General features: G+C 39.8%; 1 protein-coding gene across 4 annotated transcripts in view; it reads left to right on the forward strand.

Annotated features, from left to right (window-relative positions):
* bnc2 (basonuclin 2) overlaps positions 1–14,199 on the forward strand; it is a 224,429-nt gene that overhangs the window by 152,113 nt on the left and 58,117 nt on the right. For all 4 annotated transcript variants that reach the window (XM_047364402.1, XM_047364403.1, XM_047364400.1 and 1 more), the window contains one exon: positions 13,219–13,321. In XM_047364402.1, coding sequence (XP_047220358.1) covers positions 13,219–13,321 — 103 coding nt within the window. The remainder of the gene's footprint in view (positions 1–13,218; positions 13,322–14,199) is intronic.

The following is a 14,199-nucleotide window of genomic DNA, read 5'->3' on the forward strand; positions in this document are numbered from 1 at the left end:
TCTTGGATCTACTCATCTGAATCAGGGACAAGTTCTCGTTATGGTGGCTGAGGTAAAAATACATACAAATGTGATAATTTAGTTCTGTTTTGAGATCATTTATACAGTTAAAATCAGATGTTGACAACCACTCTATAAAAAGACAACTTGTGTTTCTGGCTGACTTTAATTTAGACAAAACTGTTTTAGGTCCCTTGGGTTTAGAAAAGTTATTTCTATTTGCTAAATGCCAGAATAACGTGAGACTTTTTTTAATCTTCCTCAAATTCAGAAGCTTACATACTATTCCTTCATATTTGGTAGAATTGTCTTTTAAACTGTATAACTCAGGTCACACGTTTATGGTTTCCTTCCAGAAGCTTTTCACAATACTTGCTGGAATTTTGGACCATTCCTTCAGACAGGACTGGTGTAACTGGGTCAGGTTTGTGGACAGCCTTGCTCACACACACCTTTTCACCTCTGCCCAAACATTTGTTATGGGACTGAGATCAGGGCTTGGTGGCGGCTACTTCAAAACATTGACTTTACTGTCCTGAAGCCCCTTTGTAACTAATTTGGCGGTATGCTTAGGGTCAGTGTGCATTGGGGCCTCAGTGTTTCCACATTACATTCCAGAAAATGATTTTAAGAAGTGAACCAGTTCCTCCTGCAAATAAACACCCACACACCATGATGCTGCCCATCCTCTACTTCACCGTTGGACCTGTCCTCTGAGGCTTGCAGGTTTCCCTCCTTTTCCTTGCTTTAATTATAGTTTCTTTAGACCACAGGGTATGTCTCTAAAGAATTTTGGTCTGTATTTATTAACAAATTGTAATCTTGATTTTCTCATGTTGCTATTGGAGTAGTACGTTCCTCCTAGCTGATTGACCTAGGCAGAGCCATGCAATTACATTCCCAAAACTTTAAAGGGCACAGTGCATGTAAACTTTTGAATTTAAAGAAAGGTATAAAATGTTCTCTCTCTCATTGTTTTGGGATATAGCAGATAAAAATAATGCTGGTAATCCAAACTGACCTAAAACAGGAAAACTTTAATCTCTTAATATCATATCAGGAAAACAGTGTATGTAAATATCTGGTTCCAACTGTAAGTATGTGATTTCAGAGTAATTATCTTTATTTCATCACAGATTTTTACATTTTCTCAGCTACTGCTGTGCACACACGGCCAGGTGTTTACAAGTAAACCACCGTCGCTGACATGTTGTTTGAACAAAACTCGGAGCAAAGAAACAAATATTATTGTCGGTCGTGTGTCTTGAAACAAAGCCAGCAGTAGTGTTCGGCTGGGTTGGAGAAACATAATTTAGAGATTGCTTATTTGCAATTAGCCTGTGCTTTTTTATTGCATTAAAAATGGTCAAAGAAAATAAAGAGCTATTGGCAAGATTACGTCTAGGAGCTCTTCCAAGTTTTCTCTGGCAACGAGTTCATTTGAGGAAGGGGAATTCACTGCATGCATATGTGTGTGTGACTTAATGTGTGTGTGTACATGTTTGCATGACAGGTTTACGTGGGAGAGTGTGTGGGTAGTTTGAGAAGCGGTGACTGGATGTTCATTTTAGGGGACTCTCCATAGGGCTGGCCTCCTGTCGTTTCAAGGCTGTGTGTGTGTGTGTGTGTGTGTGTGTGTGTGCGTGTATGTTATCATCTGCACTGATGGAGAAGTCCCCTCACAGAGAGGGTTCAGCATTATGTCTGGGCTGTGACTAATATCTTCTGTTTGAGTCAGGGAAGAAAGTGCGGTGCAGATGATGGTGGTCATCCTCTCTGTCCTCTTTTGTTTTTCCACCACTCCTTAGGTGTCTTTTTTTCCTCCTCTTTTTATCTTTCTCTGTCAACGAAACATATGTCTGGTCTCACTGTGCGGTTCCTTCCCTCTCACAAGTCTCCGAGCGGAATCAGACTGTACTGTTTGCGGTCCGTCGCTGATATATTTTTGTTCAATGGGCCAACAAGTGCAAGTGTCAAGTTGGACACGGCACTGTCCTTATCTGCAGCTGTTGGCTCCCTCTGATAGTCCGAAGGTCAGAGCAAATCTACCATATACTGACGACAATGGCCTCCTTGTTTTCCTTCCTCCTCTGCCCCCACAATGATCTGTGATAAGGAAGTGTTTGTCTAAACCATAGAAAGCCTCCTATGAAAATGTGTGGCCATAAACTAACCAATTTAGGCAGTGAAATAGCAAATGCTTAAGGTTTTCAATATATGTCAAAGTGTTTGATACTGAATTTTTGCTGGAAAAACTTACATTCATTATTATTACACTCAGATTTTTGAATAAAAGTATAGTTTGTTTTCTAAAAATACATCGTATGTAACAGAACTTTGGAATCTGATAGAAGTTCGAGAAATTCAGTTTTAATGCTAATTTACAGCGCCTTGCAAAATAATTTACATGAACTATTCCACGTTGTATCACATTGCAACCACAAACTGCAAAGCAGTAAACGTGTTGATGAAGGTGCTCTTATCAGATGAGACCAAAATGTTCCAAAATGTTAGCAGGCACAGAAAATCTGGCCAGAGTTGATGGGGAGATGGCTGGAGTCAACAACAGGACAACCCTGGAAGAAAACGTTGATTATCAAGCAATCAAACATGCTGTTGCATCTGTGCATGTGAAGAGTCAGGTTGCAAAAGACAGTAGACTGATGTGAAGGTTCACCTTCTGGCAGGACAACAGTCCCAAACATACAGCCAGACCTATCAATGAATACATAAGATCAAAGCATATTGTGTGTTGGAATGGCCCAAGTCCAACTCCGTTGCAAGACTTGAAAATTTTGTTTACAGACACTCTGAAGTAAACAACTATTTACTTTGGGTGGCTGAATAGAAATGCAGAAACATGCTTTTTGATGCTAATTTGTAAAGAAAAATTAGAACTGTCCCCTTTTCTTTTAATCTCACAATTATACACTATTTCTTACTTTCTGTTGGTCTATCCTACTGAAAGACTGTACAACTGAAAGAATGTGAAAAGGTCTAAGACATTGGTGCCCAAGTCCAGTCATACATCCCTTCTCCAACACACCTAATTCAAATGGCGTGTTGGAGCAGGGATGTCATTCAGCTCTGCAGAGGCCTGGTAATAAGCCATTCGTTTGATTCAGGTGCGTTGGAGAATGAATGCATCTAGAAGTTATTTATTAGCAGCTCTTGGAGACTAGAGTTGGGCCCTCCTAGTTTGCACTTTCTATAAGAAGTTGTGAGGATAAATTTTTCAATCTTTGTGCATTTATTTTCACTATCTACCTGGTTTATCCTACTTCACCCCTCTTCACCCTTGCTGCACCTAACAAAATTTTTCATGCTCCAGCTCAACCCTTGATCCCATCCCTTACTCCTACATCTCACACCTCCATCCAACTCTCCATTCATTCTCTTTCCATCCTCCCCTGCATTCTCTTCCACTCATCTTTGAAGCTAGCCCTGTATCTGCAGACCCAGAGGTCTGTCACTGGGTGCATGGTTTGATCTCTGCCTGGGGAAATGCTTTGAGGTGAGCCGAGCAAAGCCGGGGGCAGGGACTCTGGGGGGCTCTGCATGCACTCGATGTCCAGCCAACATAGCTATTTGAACTTAGAGCATAGCCAGAGCTGTGGTACATCTGTCCACCTGTGCTGGTAACAATCGGAGAGCACGGCATGTGATAGTGAGATCGCAGGCTTGGGTTTTCTGATCCAGTATTGTTGTATCACGCTCCCTCTTCCTCTCGGTTTCACAGTATCAAAGCCAGCTGGGTCCTTTATGTCCTCTCCATAAACAGGCATGACTGTCCACAAGTGCACGCACAGAAATGTATCATCGGGTGAGTCAGGCCAATCTGGTTGGAAAACCAAACAGGGTAGTGCTCTCTATGACTGTGTCATTGCACAAATCGGGGAACGTATAAAAGGTTTCACTGCGAGCTAGATTCTGAAGCAATCCCACATGCTGTTGTGTCTGTGCATGTGAAGGAATCCAGAGCTGGGATCAGAGCTGGAAATCAGGTGGAATGGCAGTAGATGACAGATTTCATCACTCACTGTTTGGCTGTTTAGACTGTGTTCAAAGTTTAGATAAATGATCTAAATCATTTTACCAGGATTCAATGGATGGTTTTACAAAAGGTGGAGGACAGTCAGCATTAATATCTCCAACATGAATGTTTATCCTTATGTGTTCATTTTCTGTTTAAGATACAGAAGGAGGTTTTTGTTTTCAATAAAGCAGGTGAAAGCAAAGTGCAGCTAAACTGAGAATCTCAGCCAAACATCTGAAAGTAGTGTTTCAGATTTTACAGACACAAGTTGTTCTCAGAACAGATTCAGATGAACCTTGTTGTTGTTCACTAGGGTTTGTAAAATGTTTCCCCACTCTGCATTTTTGATTTTGTCCCTTTTGAAATTCCTACTAGCTTGTTTAGAGTCACTCAGAAGAGAAAAAAGCACCAAATCTATAGATTGTGGCTGCAGAGTGTGTATACTTTGTCCAGTTTGAGATGCATCTGCTGAAAGCCTGCAAATTAGAAAATGTGTCAAGTTACAAAGAGTGTTCATTAAGAAGGCCTGCAAACAGCAGATGCTGCTGCTCCCATTTGTTTGACATTAGAAAAAGAGAAAAAGGAAACAAAACGAGTGGGGTCCCAGTTCTTTGCATGAATACATGAAAACACATGCTTCTCTTCTCCTTCTGTAATCCACCGGGGGCTCACGCCCCATTTGGTTCCCATTAGCATAGCTCTGGTCGCTCTGCCCCGTGTCAAAGCCCAGACGCACAGCTGCACAGAGGACAGGGACCTCTGGCTCGGTGACTGCCAGCAATAGGTTTTTGAAACAAGAGCTGACAGAGAGGATGGCCCTGAAGCTGTGGGGATTTCAGAGAGAAACCGCCTGTTCCCGTCTGTAATAAATAATTTTTTAGAGTTAACATAATTGTACAAGTGATTATTGTTTATTTTCTACTTTTGGAAGTTCAGCTTGAAGTCAAACCCTGCGTATAAAATCAAACAATCAAAGATTTGCCTTGCCATGAGGTATTTGCTCCCTTGTACTTTTGCGGCATGCAACGTCACACTTCAAACACTTCTTTTTTTTATTTGCCGTGTTTTATTTGTCACCTGGTTTCAATATGGACAATGCGAAGCCCTGATCTGTTTGACGTAGCGAGGGCCCATTTTTATGACACTGCTGCGTTTTTTTTCCTGCACGCGTTGGCTGCACATTTCTTGTAGGAAATTGACGGCTTTTCTGCAGCTAGCTCAAGGATGAGATAATATCTTGTGGGTGGGAGAGAGGACAAGATGCTCCCAGTGTTTTACAGTGACCCTAAGCCGAGACAAATTTAAATCTAAAGCCAATGCTGCAGAGACTCGCTCTCACACAGGGTTTTCATTTAAATCTCGGCTTTGCTTAACTCACCAAACAAGAGATGTGGTCTGTGGCTGTGTGTTGAACATGTTAAAGGTTTCAATTAAAGTAAGAGGAACAACACGCCCAGCATCCAGCTGCTGTGTGCACTGGCTTCAGCTGAGCACAGCGAAGAGACGATATGGAGAAGCTGAGACCAACAGAGCAACTGGTGTGGTAGCAGTTTCCTGTGGCATTTAGTTACAGTGTCAACTGTGCAAAAATGACATCAGGGCACGAATACAGTTGTACAGGATATTGGTTTAGGATCAGCATGACTTCTTTTGTTTCATGAAACTTGCACAGGCTCCATCATTGAGTGTATCCATACAGACGCAGACAAATATGTTGGCTCCACCTAATACCAATTTTTGAAAATCCAGTCTGTAATTTAGCTGCATTTATTCTGAGTTTAAACAGTCCTACATTAAGGAATAATTGTTTTATTTAAATTTCCAGTGGCGCAATTGTAAGCAACAATTTCCATAAAATACATGTAATTACAACAGTTTTTTTTATTTGTGCAAATGTCTAGAAACTTCTTATTTTAACTCCATGATTTCTGTTTCCCTGGGCTTTAAAAATGACATGATAAAGCCACTCATCAAAATTGGAAAGACACAACAATACATGAAGATCTTCATATGTCATATGTTGATCTTCATGAGCAAGGCTTAAAAAACAAATTGGCTAACTTTCCCACATCACAAGTCAGAGCTATAAAGGTTAAAACAGCTGGAACTGTTTACAAAACTTTAGACGAGGACCCAGGTTTGTATTGCAGTGAGGAGAAAAGTACAAATCTCTAATGCCCACTGTTAGAGAACTGCGTCATCTTGGGGTCACCAAATTTTCATAACTGCCATTAGACACCATCAATATGCCACCTGGTTGTTTGGGAGTGATGCCAGGAAAAACCTTTTTTTCTCCTACCATCACAAATATAATCAGGCGGAGTTTTTCTAAAATCAACTGGGACTTTAATTGGACCTAAAATTTAGCTTCTTTGCAACAATTACAACAAAGGGTGTGGCAAATAACCTCTTGCTTTCTGTTAAGCATGGTGGAGGAGCTTTGATGGTGTGGGCCGGCTCTTTGAAATACTAGAATATTTTGTATTCTCTGTCAGAAAACTGAAAATGGGTCATCATTGAGTCTTGGGGCAGGATAATAATCCAAAACATCTGGCCAAATCTAACAGAAATGGTTCACCAAGCACAAGATCAACAACAATATTTTTGTGCCACCAGTGATTTTGTCCAAAGTGAAATGAAGCTACTTCTACAAAAGATGAAGCTTACACATCTTTACCAGAGTGCCAACAAATTCCTCTGTGTCTGTACATGGTTTTGTTTAGTTTTATATCTGTGATGTTTGGATATGTAGACTGTTTAAAATGACCTTGGACCTTCTCCTGCTCCTCTTTCCTCAACTTCTTCAGTTCATCTGTCCTTGTAAGAGTGTTTTAATTGAGAGTCTGATCCAGGCCATCACTGCTGTCAGTGTTTATACAATTGGGCTGGGACAGCGGTGACGAGCCAAGTAAAACATCCACGAAACATCAAGCCTCTGGCTAAACAAAACCCTGCAGCGACACACACAGAAAGTTGAGTAAGATAAGTGCAGAAAAACGATGCTCGGTCACATTGTTGACTGCAGCAGCACCACAGCAGCTGTGCGTGAGTGTTGACTGTTGTCTGGGTTTAATTGCTGCAGCGTTGTGGGAATTTCTTCACTCCACTTCAGCTCATGCTCTGTCCTTTTGCTGAACATCATCCTCTTTAGAATCTGAGCCAAAAAGGAAACGCTGGCGAGACTCTTGCACGGTGACTAATGTGGAGTATCTGGCCGAACTTCCGCCCCCCTTTGCCGGCTGTGACAAATATGTACTAGAGTAGTGGTGGGATCAGTTGTAGGTTCCAGCAGGGCTGATAGTGTGAGAATGTTTTTTCTGATATCCTTCTTTCTAACATTTGTCGGACCTTCTTTGGTTTTGATCCCAAAGGAAATGAAAAATGTTGATGCCACCAAATCTCAAACGTTTCCACTGTTACTCCTCTCAGACAAGTTAAAACTGAACAAACTGTTAGTAAGAAATAACGAGCAGAGTCTGTTCCCTCACCCTTTCTGCCATCATTACTCACTCGGTTAAAGGGGGTTGCTGCTTTTTTATTGTAGTCCTCAATGCTGTTGTCTGCTTAATGGGCCAGATATGAGAGGTGCTGCAAGCCTGCGTAATAAGTCAGTGATTAGAGGGCGCCTTGTCACAGCAGCAGCAGCCCCACAGACAGTGGCATGCTCTAATTGCCGTATTAGACGCCCCTTAACTATCTTGTCAGCTGTCAGAGTTCAGCTCGTAAACAGCAGAGGTGCATCTCATATTTCCATTTGTTTTATTTCCACCGATCTCGCTTAGCACAAATGCACTAATCCAGAACGCTTGCGCCGTGTGACAACGTGATGTTTAAAGAAAGATCTTTGGAAAGAGAAAATGCACAGACAGTTTAACATGGGGGGTGAAAGAAAAGAAATGAAGAACAAAAAGCATTTGGTGCCCAACATCATTTCAGCTGCAAAACGTTATTGCTTCGGTTAAATAATCCAGCTGTTTATGGTCTATTGAAATAAATATTACCCACATCAGTTTCTTATACATGCAAATGAAGTCACCACATTGCAAATTCTCTTCACAGCCTGCCAATACCAGAGGGGGGCAGCTAATTTTCCCAAAGGACCATTTGAGCAACTATGGCTATTGTTGAAGGCCAAACCGTTGACTGAACACAATTGTTTTAAGTATTTATTTAATAATGTGATTTTGCATTGCAACAGAACAGTATTACTTATATACTCAGCATAAATAATGATCTATTACAGAGACAGCTGTCAAACTAACAAGGTCTAATATTTAACTTTATATTAAGCATGACAATTTAAATTCAAGTTGTAAAAAGTCCAACTTTGTTTTCCACAAATGGAGAACATCCTTTTTAAACTTGACTTGCGTTAATAAATACTTAAGTCTGTGTCTTGTTAATAACGTCTTCTAGTAACTTATTTTTGTAACACATTTCTCTCAGTTTACTGAAGCCTGCCAACAATGAGGAACTGGTGGAAGACTGCCTCTTTATAATAAAACCAGATTTTCAAAATAAAAGCATCATATCCAGATTCATGTGTAGAATTAACACTTTATGCATGTTTGGTAGCTAGTTTTTACGTAGGCCTGTTGAAAACACCGAAACACCTACGTTCCCTCACTAACCCGTCCTGGGTTAAAATCTGAACCGATCCAGCACTCACTTTATTTAACATAACAGGGCTGGGTTATGGGTTTGACACAGCATACCTACCAATGAAGGTAGACATAACAGTACTTAACGCTACCCCTAAATTTATTCAGAATTACCAAAGAAGGAATGTTTTGCGTCAAATTAAAAATTTTTCCTCTTTTTCCATTTGGACTTAATTTGTACTTTAACCTTGCAGGTTTCTAAGATAAGATAACCATGTGCACACACACACACACACACACATGCACTCACACACACTCACACACACACTGACAGCTAAAGAAAAGTTTGTGATTATGTGAAAATGTCTGTTGAGGATAATGAAGTTCCTTTTAAGCTACAAACACTGGATGTCCATTAATTTATGAGTATATAGGGGGAGACCAGGATTGTTTTTATTTAACCAAGAAATATGTTAGATATTAAAACTTTTTTTGTTCAGACATTTAGCCTAAGCAAACACATTTAGAGTGACACTTAGTAAGCCAATGTGATAAACCTCTACCACCTTTCAACCACGTTTAGACATCAATAAACATCTTTTTTTTTTGACATCTTTCACATTTGTCAAGGACATTTATCGATGTTTAGAAAGGAAGGTGGCATAGTCTTATGCTCTTTTTAATTAAATTTTCCTTGGCAGTAGACTCTTTTCTAAATCAACAAACTGGGTCAGTTTTTGACTTAAAGTGTGGTTAAAATTACCCAACTTCTCTGCCAGCAGCATAAACCCAGCAAGTTAGTTAAAGGTATAATCAGCCGTTTTTACAGTAGGCAGTGACCATTCCCTTTAGAAAAGGAAAATTGGTGAATTTGGGTATTTCTGACCCAATCAACTCCCAGAACTGGTAAAAAAAATGTCAGGGAATATGCTGTTAATCATAATTTTTGATAACAAAGTAGAAAGGAAAAGCAGAGCATGATTGAACGTTTTGTAAATACAGCTGTTGCTGCAAACGCAAGACACCAACTGTTAGGTGGAACAAATCTGGATAGTTTCTGCTGATATTGCTTCAGAACTGAAAACTCTTATGGCTTTTATGTCTAAACATTTTCACATTTCCAACCTTAGGATTACCTGAGAACAGCCAAACCTACTCCACCTACAGTCTGCTGAGGGAAGCAAAACTCAGCCCATTAAGAACGTGCACATCTGGATTTCAGTCGACGACGTATTGTATGTGCGCTTAAACCTGACACATGACACCTAATCCTCACACGCACCTAGAGAGCTTAAAAAACGCTGTAAATTCAAATCAACTTCGTCTTGTGTGTCGTCCAGTGTCAAACTGTGAGGTGACGTGGTTAGAAGTGGTGTAATTTTGTGTTTAATCTCGGATTAGCCCATGTTCGTTTTGACATCTGCAGGAACTAATCTGGTTTGTAACACCTCAAGGCGAGCAGGAGAGGATTCTGATAGATTTTATGTTCCCTTAGTAGATTAGTGGTTTTATATGTTGCACTGCAGGAAGAGGTGCTAATCCACATACTTTTTTCTTTGCTTCTCTTAAACACCTGAACATGCCCTTGAGTTTGTGTGCATACAGAAAGGAGCAGAAATATTTGGTGCTTCTTACTGATCAATCTGAGCTCTCTGATTCGAGCAGCTGATGTGCTGATTGGGTCTGATATTGCGAAATAAAGACTGCTGATTGAGATGTGGCCACAAACCTACGACCTTTTGTCTGTGTCACTAAACTGTCACACTGAACAAAAAAGCTCTCATAGCACAGAGAGTTCATGCCGTAAATTGATAAAATTTCAGCAGCTGATAGGTGGACATTTAAGTGAGAGAGCCAGGAGACATTTCGCCACAGCTTCCTTATCTCTAAGAGATTTCCTCACAACTGTGTGGCTCAGATTTCCTTGTCAAAATAAACATGACGTACTAATTTTCTTTGATGTTAAAGTAAAAAAAATACACACTAAAATCCTGTCTGAAAATATCAGATGCAGCCACTGCTTGGTATTTTGCACAAGACAGTTTAGCGTTCTCAGAGTTCTTGTTTTTGTTCACAAAGAAAAATGAAGAAAAAAGGTTTTATAAGCAGCGTTTCTGCACATGTTCTGCTGCAGCTGCAGCTCTCCCTAAACAAACTTGCACATTTTATCTGTTCATCAATTCATCTCGATAAGATAAAAAAAAATACATACATATGATAAATGAAGAACTGATATTAAGATTAATGTTTTTAGTTTTTTAATGACCTTTTTTCTCTGCTTTTATTCTGTCTTCTTGTTTCTCCATGTCAGGGTTTAATTCACAGCTTGCAGCTGCTGCACTTATCTGGATGATGGAGCTGTGTTTGGTTTTGCACACTTTTCTGCATGACTGCAAACAGTTTTGTATCCAAGCTGCTTTGTTTTGTTAATTGATTTAAGGATGAATATGACTTTATTAGGCAGACCCCTGTAAAGGAGGAAGATTTGCCTACAAAGGAGTAACCGTCAGCTGAATAGGTATACGTGCTGTACTGAGATGGCCTCTTCATGTCTGGACACTTAACCTTTCAGTACTAAAAGCTTTCCGAGGTCAGATGAAGTGCAACTCCAGTGTTGAGTAATGGAGCCTTAGTCGAAACAAGTTACATGTCTGTGTTTTCAGGAGAGAATGTGTGTTTGTGCAGATTTCCAAAACATTAAGCATCGGCTTCATGAGATTTTTGTGCATCTGTTCTGTCTTTGTGATTTATTATATTTTTGTTCATCTCAGCTTAGAGAAAACTGTCATTAGAGAGGCACAGATGAGAGATTTTGTGGCTGATAAAGCTCTGACCGGCAGATTCCAATTTTAGCTAATGTCGCTTGAACAACGATAATTACTAGCATTCAAAATATTTTTTTTACTTTCAGTATACATTAAAATTATAGTTGTGTGGTAAAATGCTTTTTGTGGTATAAAAGTATGATTTGGTTTTTTTTTTCGCCAGAAAAGTTCCAAAGATGTTTCTCTGCTTTGCTGAAAATGCTGTAAAATCCTCCAGGTTATGAGATAAAAAAATCTATGAATAAAAGACAGCTTAAAAAGAAATATGGCATATCTCTATTATTCTCTATACAAGAATCACTCCTCATTTTTTTTACCTTAATTTGAGTTACTTTTTCGCACATCATATCCCAATGTATTTATTTTCTTATAAAACAAATATATCTGCTGTGTCTAACTGAATATCTGAGAGGGAAAAGCTTTCATTTGCTGTACTGGAGTCTTGAACCCACAAACTATTGGATATCTGCCTTGTGTTTCATTGGCAATGGAAAATATGCTGCCTTCATTAAATAACGCTCCAGTGCACTTTCCTTTGCGTTTAAAGCTTGAGCATGGATAATCTCGAGCTAGGCCAGGCCGCTTCTGATTTTAGGACATGTCATAAGGTTGTGCTGCTGCTCCACAGACCTGCTACTCCAATATTTCCACAATGACCCTTGATCGCAAGTAACACTATGCAAATGCTCTCTCTGCATGGATGAAGATTTACTCACTTCAAAATGTCGGATGCTTTAAACTGAAAACATCATGATTGGTGATTAGTTCTGCTGATAATTATTTGACCACTTGTGGGCACTCCAACAGGATTATAATTTCATTCTGATGGTCAGTTGATCTTTAAATTTGAGGAATATAAACAGTGTCAGACTAAAAGTAAAATTCTCCCTCTTCTTAATGCCGTTGAAAAGTGTGAACTCCACACCCTTGATCCCAGTTCAGATAACTCATATTCCCCTGTGTTACACAGATTTTTTTATCACCCCAACATACATGGTATGACAGGAACACAGGATTTGTGTCATAATAGATCATTCTTTACTTATTTTAGGACCAGAGGTGACTTCACACTGTGTGTATAAGAAAAGAAGGAGTATGTTACATGCTCTCACTCCCAATAAGTCGAAACATTTAGAGTGGACATTTTAAAGGTTTTTTTTGTTCTATAACTGTAATTAAAACAATTAGCATGGTTAGCATTGTTAACTTTAACAATATTCTTTGTCTTTATGCCCTGAAGAGTTTGTAGACCCATAGCTTACTTTCAAGGTGGTAGAGTTAGATACTTCAAATGAATGAAACAGAGCAACTTTGCTGTTATACTTTTAGTTTCATGTTTTCTGCGTCAAGCCTCACACACCATTTATTGTCAGTTGGCAACAGAAATGAAAAACAGATACATGGGCCTGTAGAAAATCCACTTTTCTTTTTTGACCTTCTTACACCTCTTGTTGTTCCTCAGACTTCATTTTCAAACACCTCATTGATAAAGAAAATGGTTTAGTCTTCTTCCTTCAGTAACAACTTCTACTATAAGGAGTGTTCTTTTGTGATCTGTTAAGACTTATGTGGTTCATTCACTGATCAGAAAAAGATCTGGGGGTTTTTGTGTCCAGCTGCCTGATCTGTGGTCCAAGCCAATAAAGCTAAAATTCGTCTGATTCCAGTCACCTGGCAGTTTCTCTGTGCTTCTCTACTTATCATCTTTTATTTTGTTCTATCACTGAAATCCACCTTGTTTTTTGTGTTTCTGCAGGCCATTCGGTGCACACTGGTGAACTGCACATGCGAGTGTTTCCAGCCTGGAAAGATTCACCTACGGACATGTGATCAGTGCAAACATGGCTGGGTAGCTCATGGTAAGAGAACCTCTATACTGTATTGTATATATACATATTAGTGCACCATCTAGCTTCTGACCTACAAATATATGTTTATTCTCTACATGGAAAATATTCTCTACACGAAAAATTATCATAGATGCCAGAAGCATGAATTTGCTCAACATTATGTTGTGAATCTTGAGTATTTTGAGCTATTTCTATTTCGTACATGACATATTTTCTCCAAACTGAAGCTCCTTTAAAGCTCATAGAAATGTTGAGCTTTAAATGAACTTTTACAGCTCTTGTTCCCCAGTTCTTTTTTTCTTATTCTTATTATTATTTATAGATTATTTTTGCATCTCTGAAAAACAAGAATAACACAAGGGAGAAAGTGAGGTAAGAGACCACACCTTATCAGTTTTATTACACAGGTAAAAGAAAAAGGAACAAGAGGGAAAGAAAGTACAAAGCGAAGAAGGAGGGGGGAAAGATAAAAGAAAACACCTGTTTGGCTTTCTTCCTCACAAGAACAGGCTGTGAGGCCTTCAGCCAATCACACAGGACCCCATTGACTATTTTTTAATCTCTCCCTCTGAACTAAGCTGTCAGGCACACATCTCTCCTCTCTCCCCCGCTTTTCATTTCATGTCGGCATTGGCAGGGACTCTGACAAGTAGTTCTTCATATTTTATTATGTTCGTGTCTGGCTGCGCTGCCGTTGTCAGGCAAAGCCCTCGTCCTGGGATCAGAGCGGGAGAGAGAGACGCAACCAGGTGTCACCCAGACAGACTGAGGGGGGATGAGGGGGATGGATGAAGTAAAGGAAGAATGGAAGGACTGAGACAAAGAGGACGAGTCAAACAGGTGTCACCCAGACAGTGGAAAGAGGTGGCTGAGGTTGCACAGTAGAG

Source organism: Girardinichthys multiradiatus, chromosome 5, assembly GCF_021462225.1.
Source record: "Girardinichthys multiradiatus isolate DD_20200921_A chromosome 5, DD_fGirMul_XY1, whole genome shotgun sequence".
Classification (NCBI taxonomy): domain Eukaryota; kingdom Metazoa; phylum Chordata; class Actinopteri; order Cyprinodontiformes; family Goodeidae; genus Girardinichthys; species Girardinichthys multiradiatus.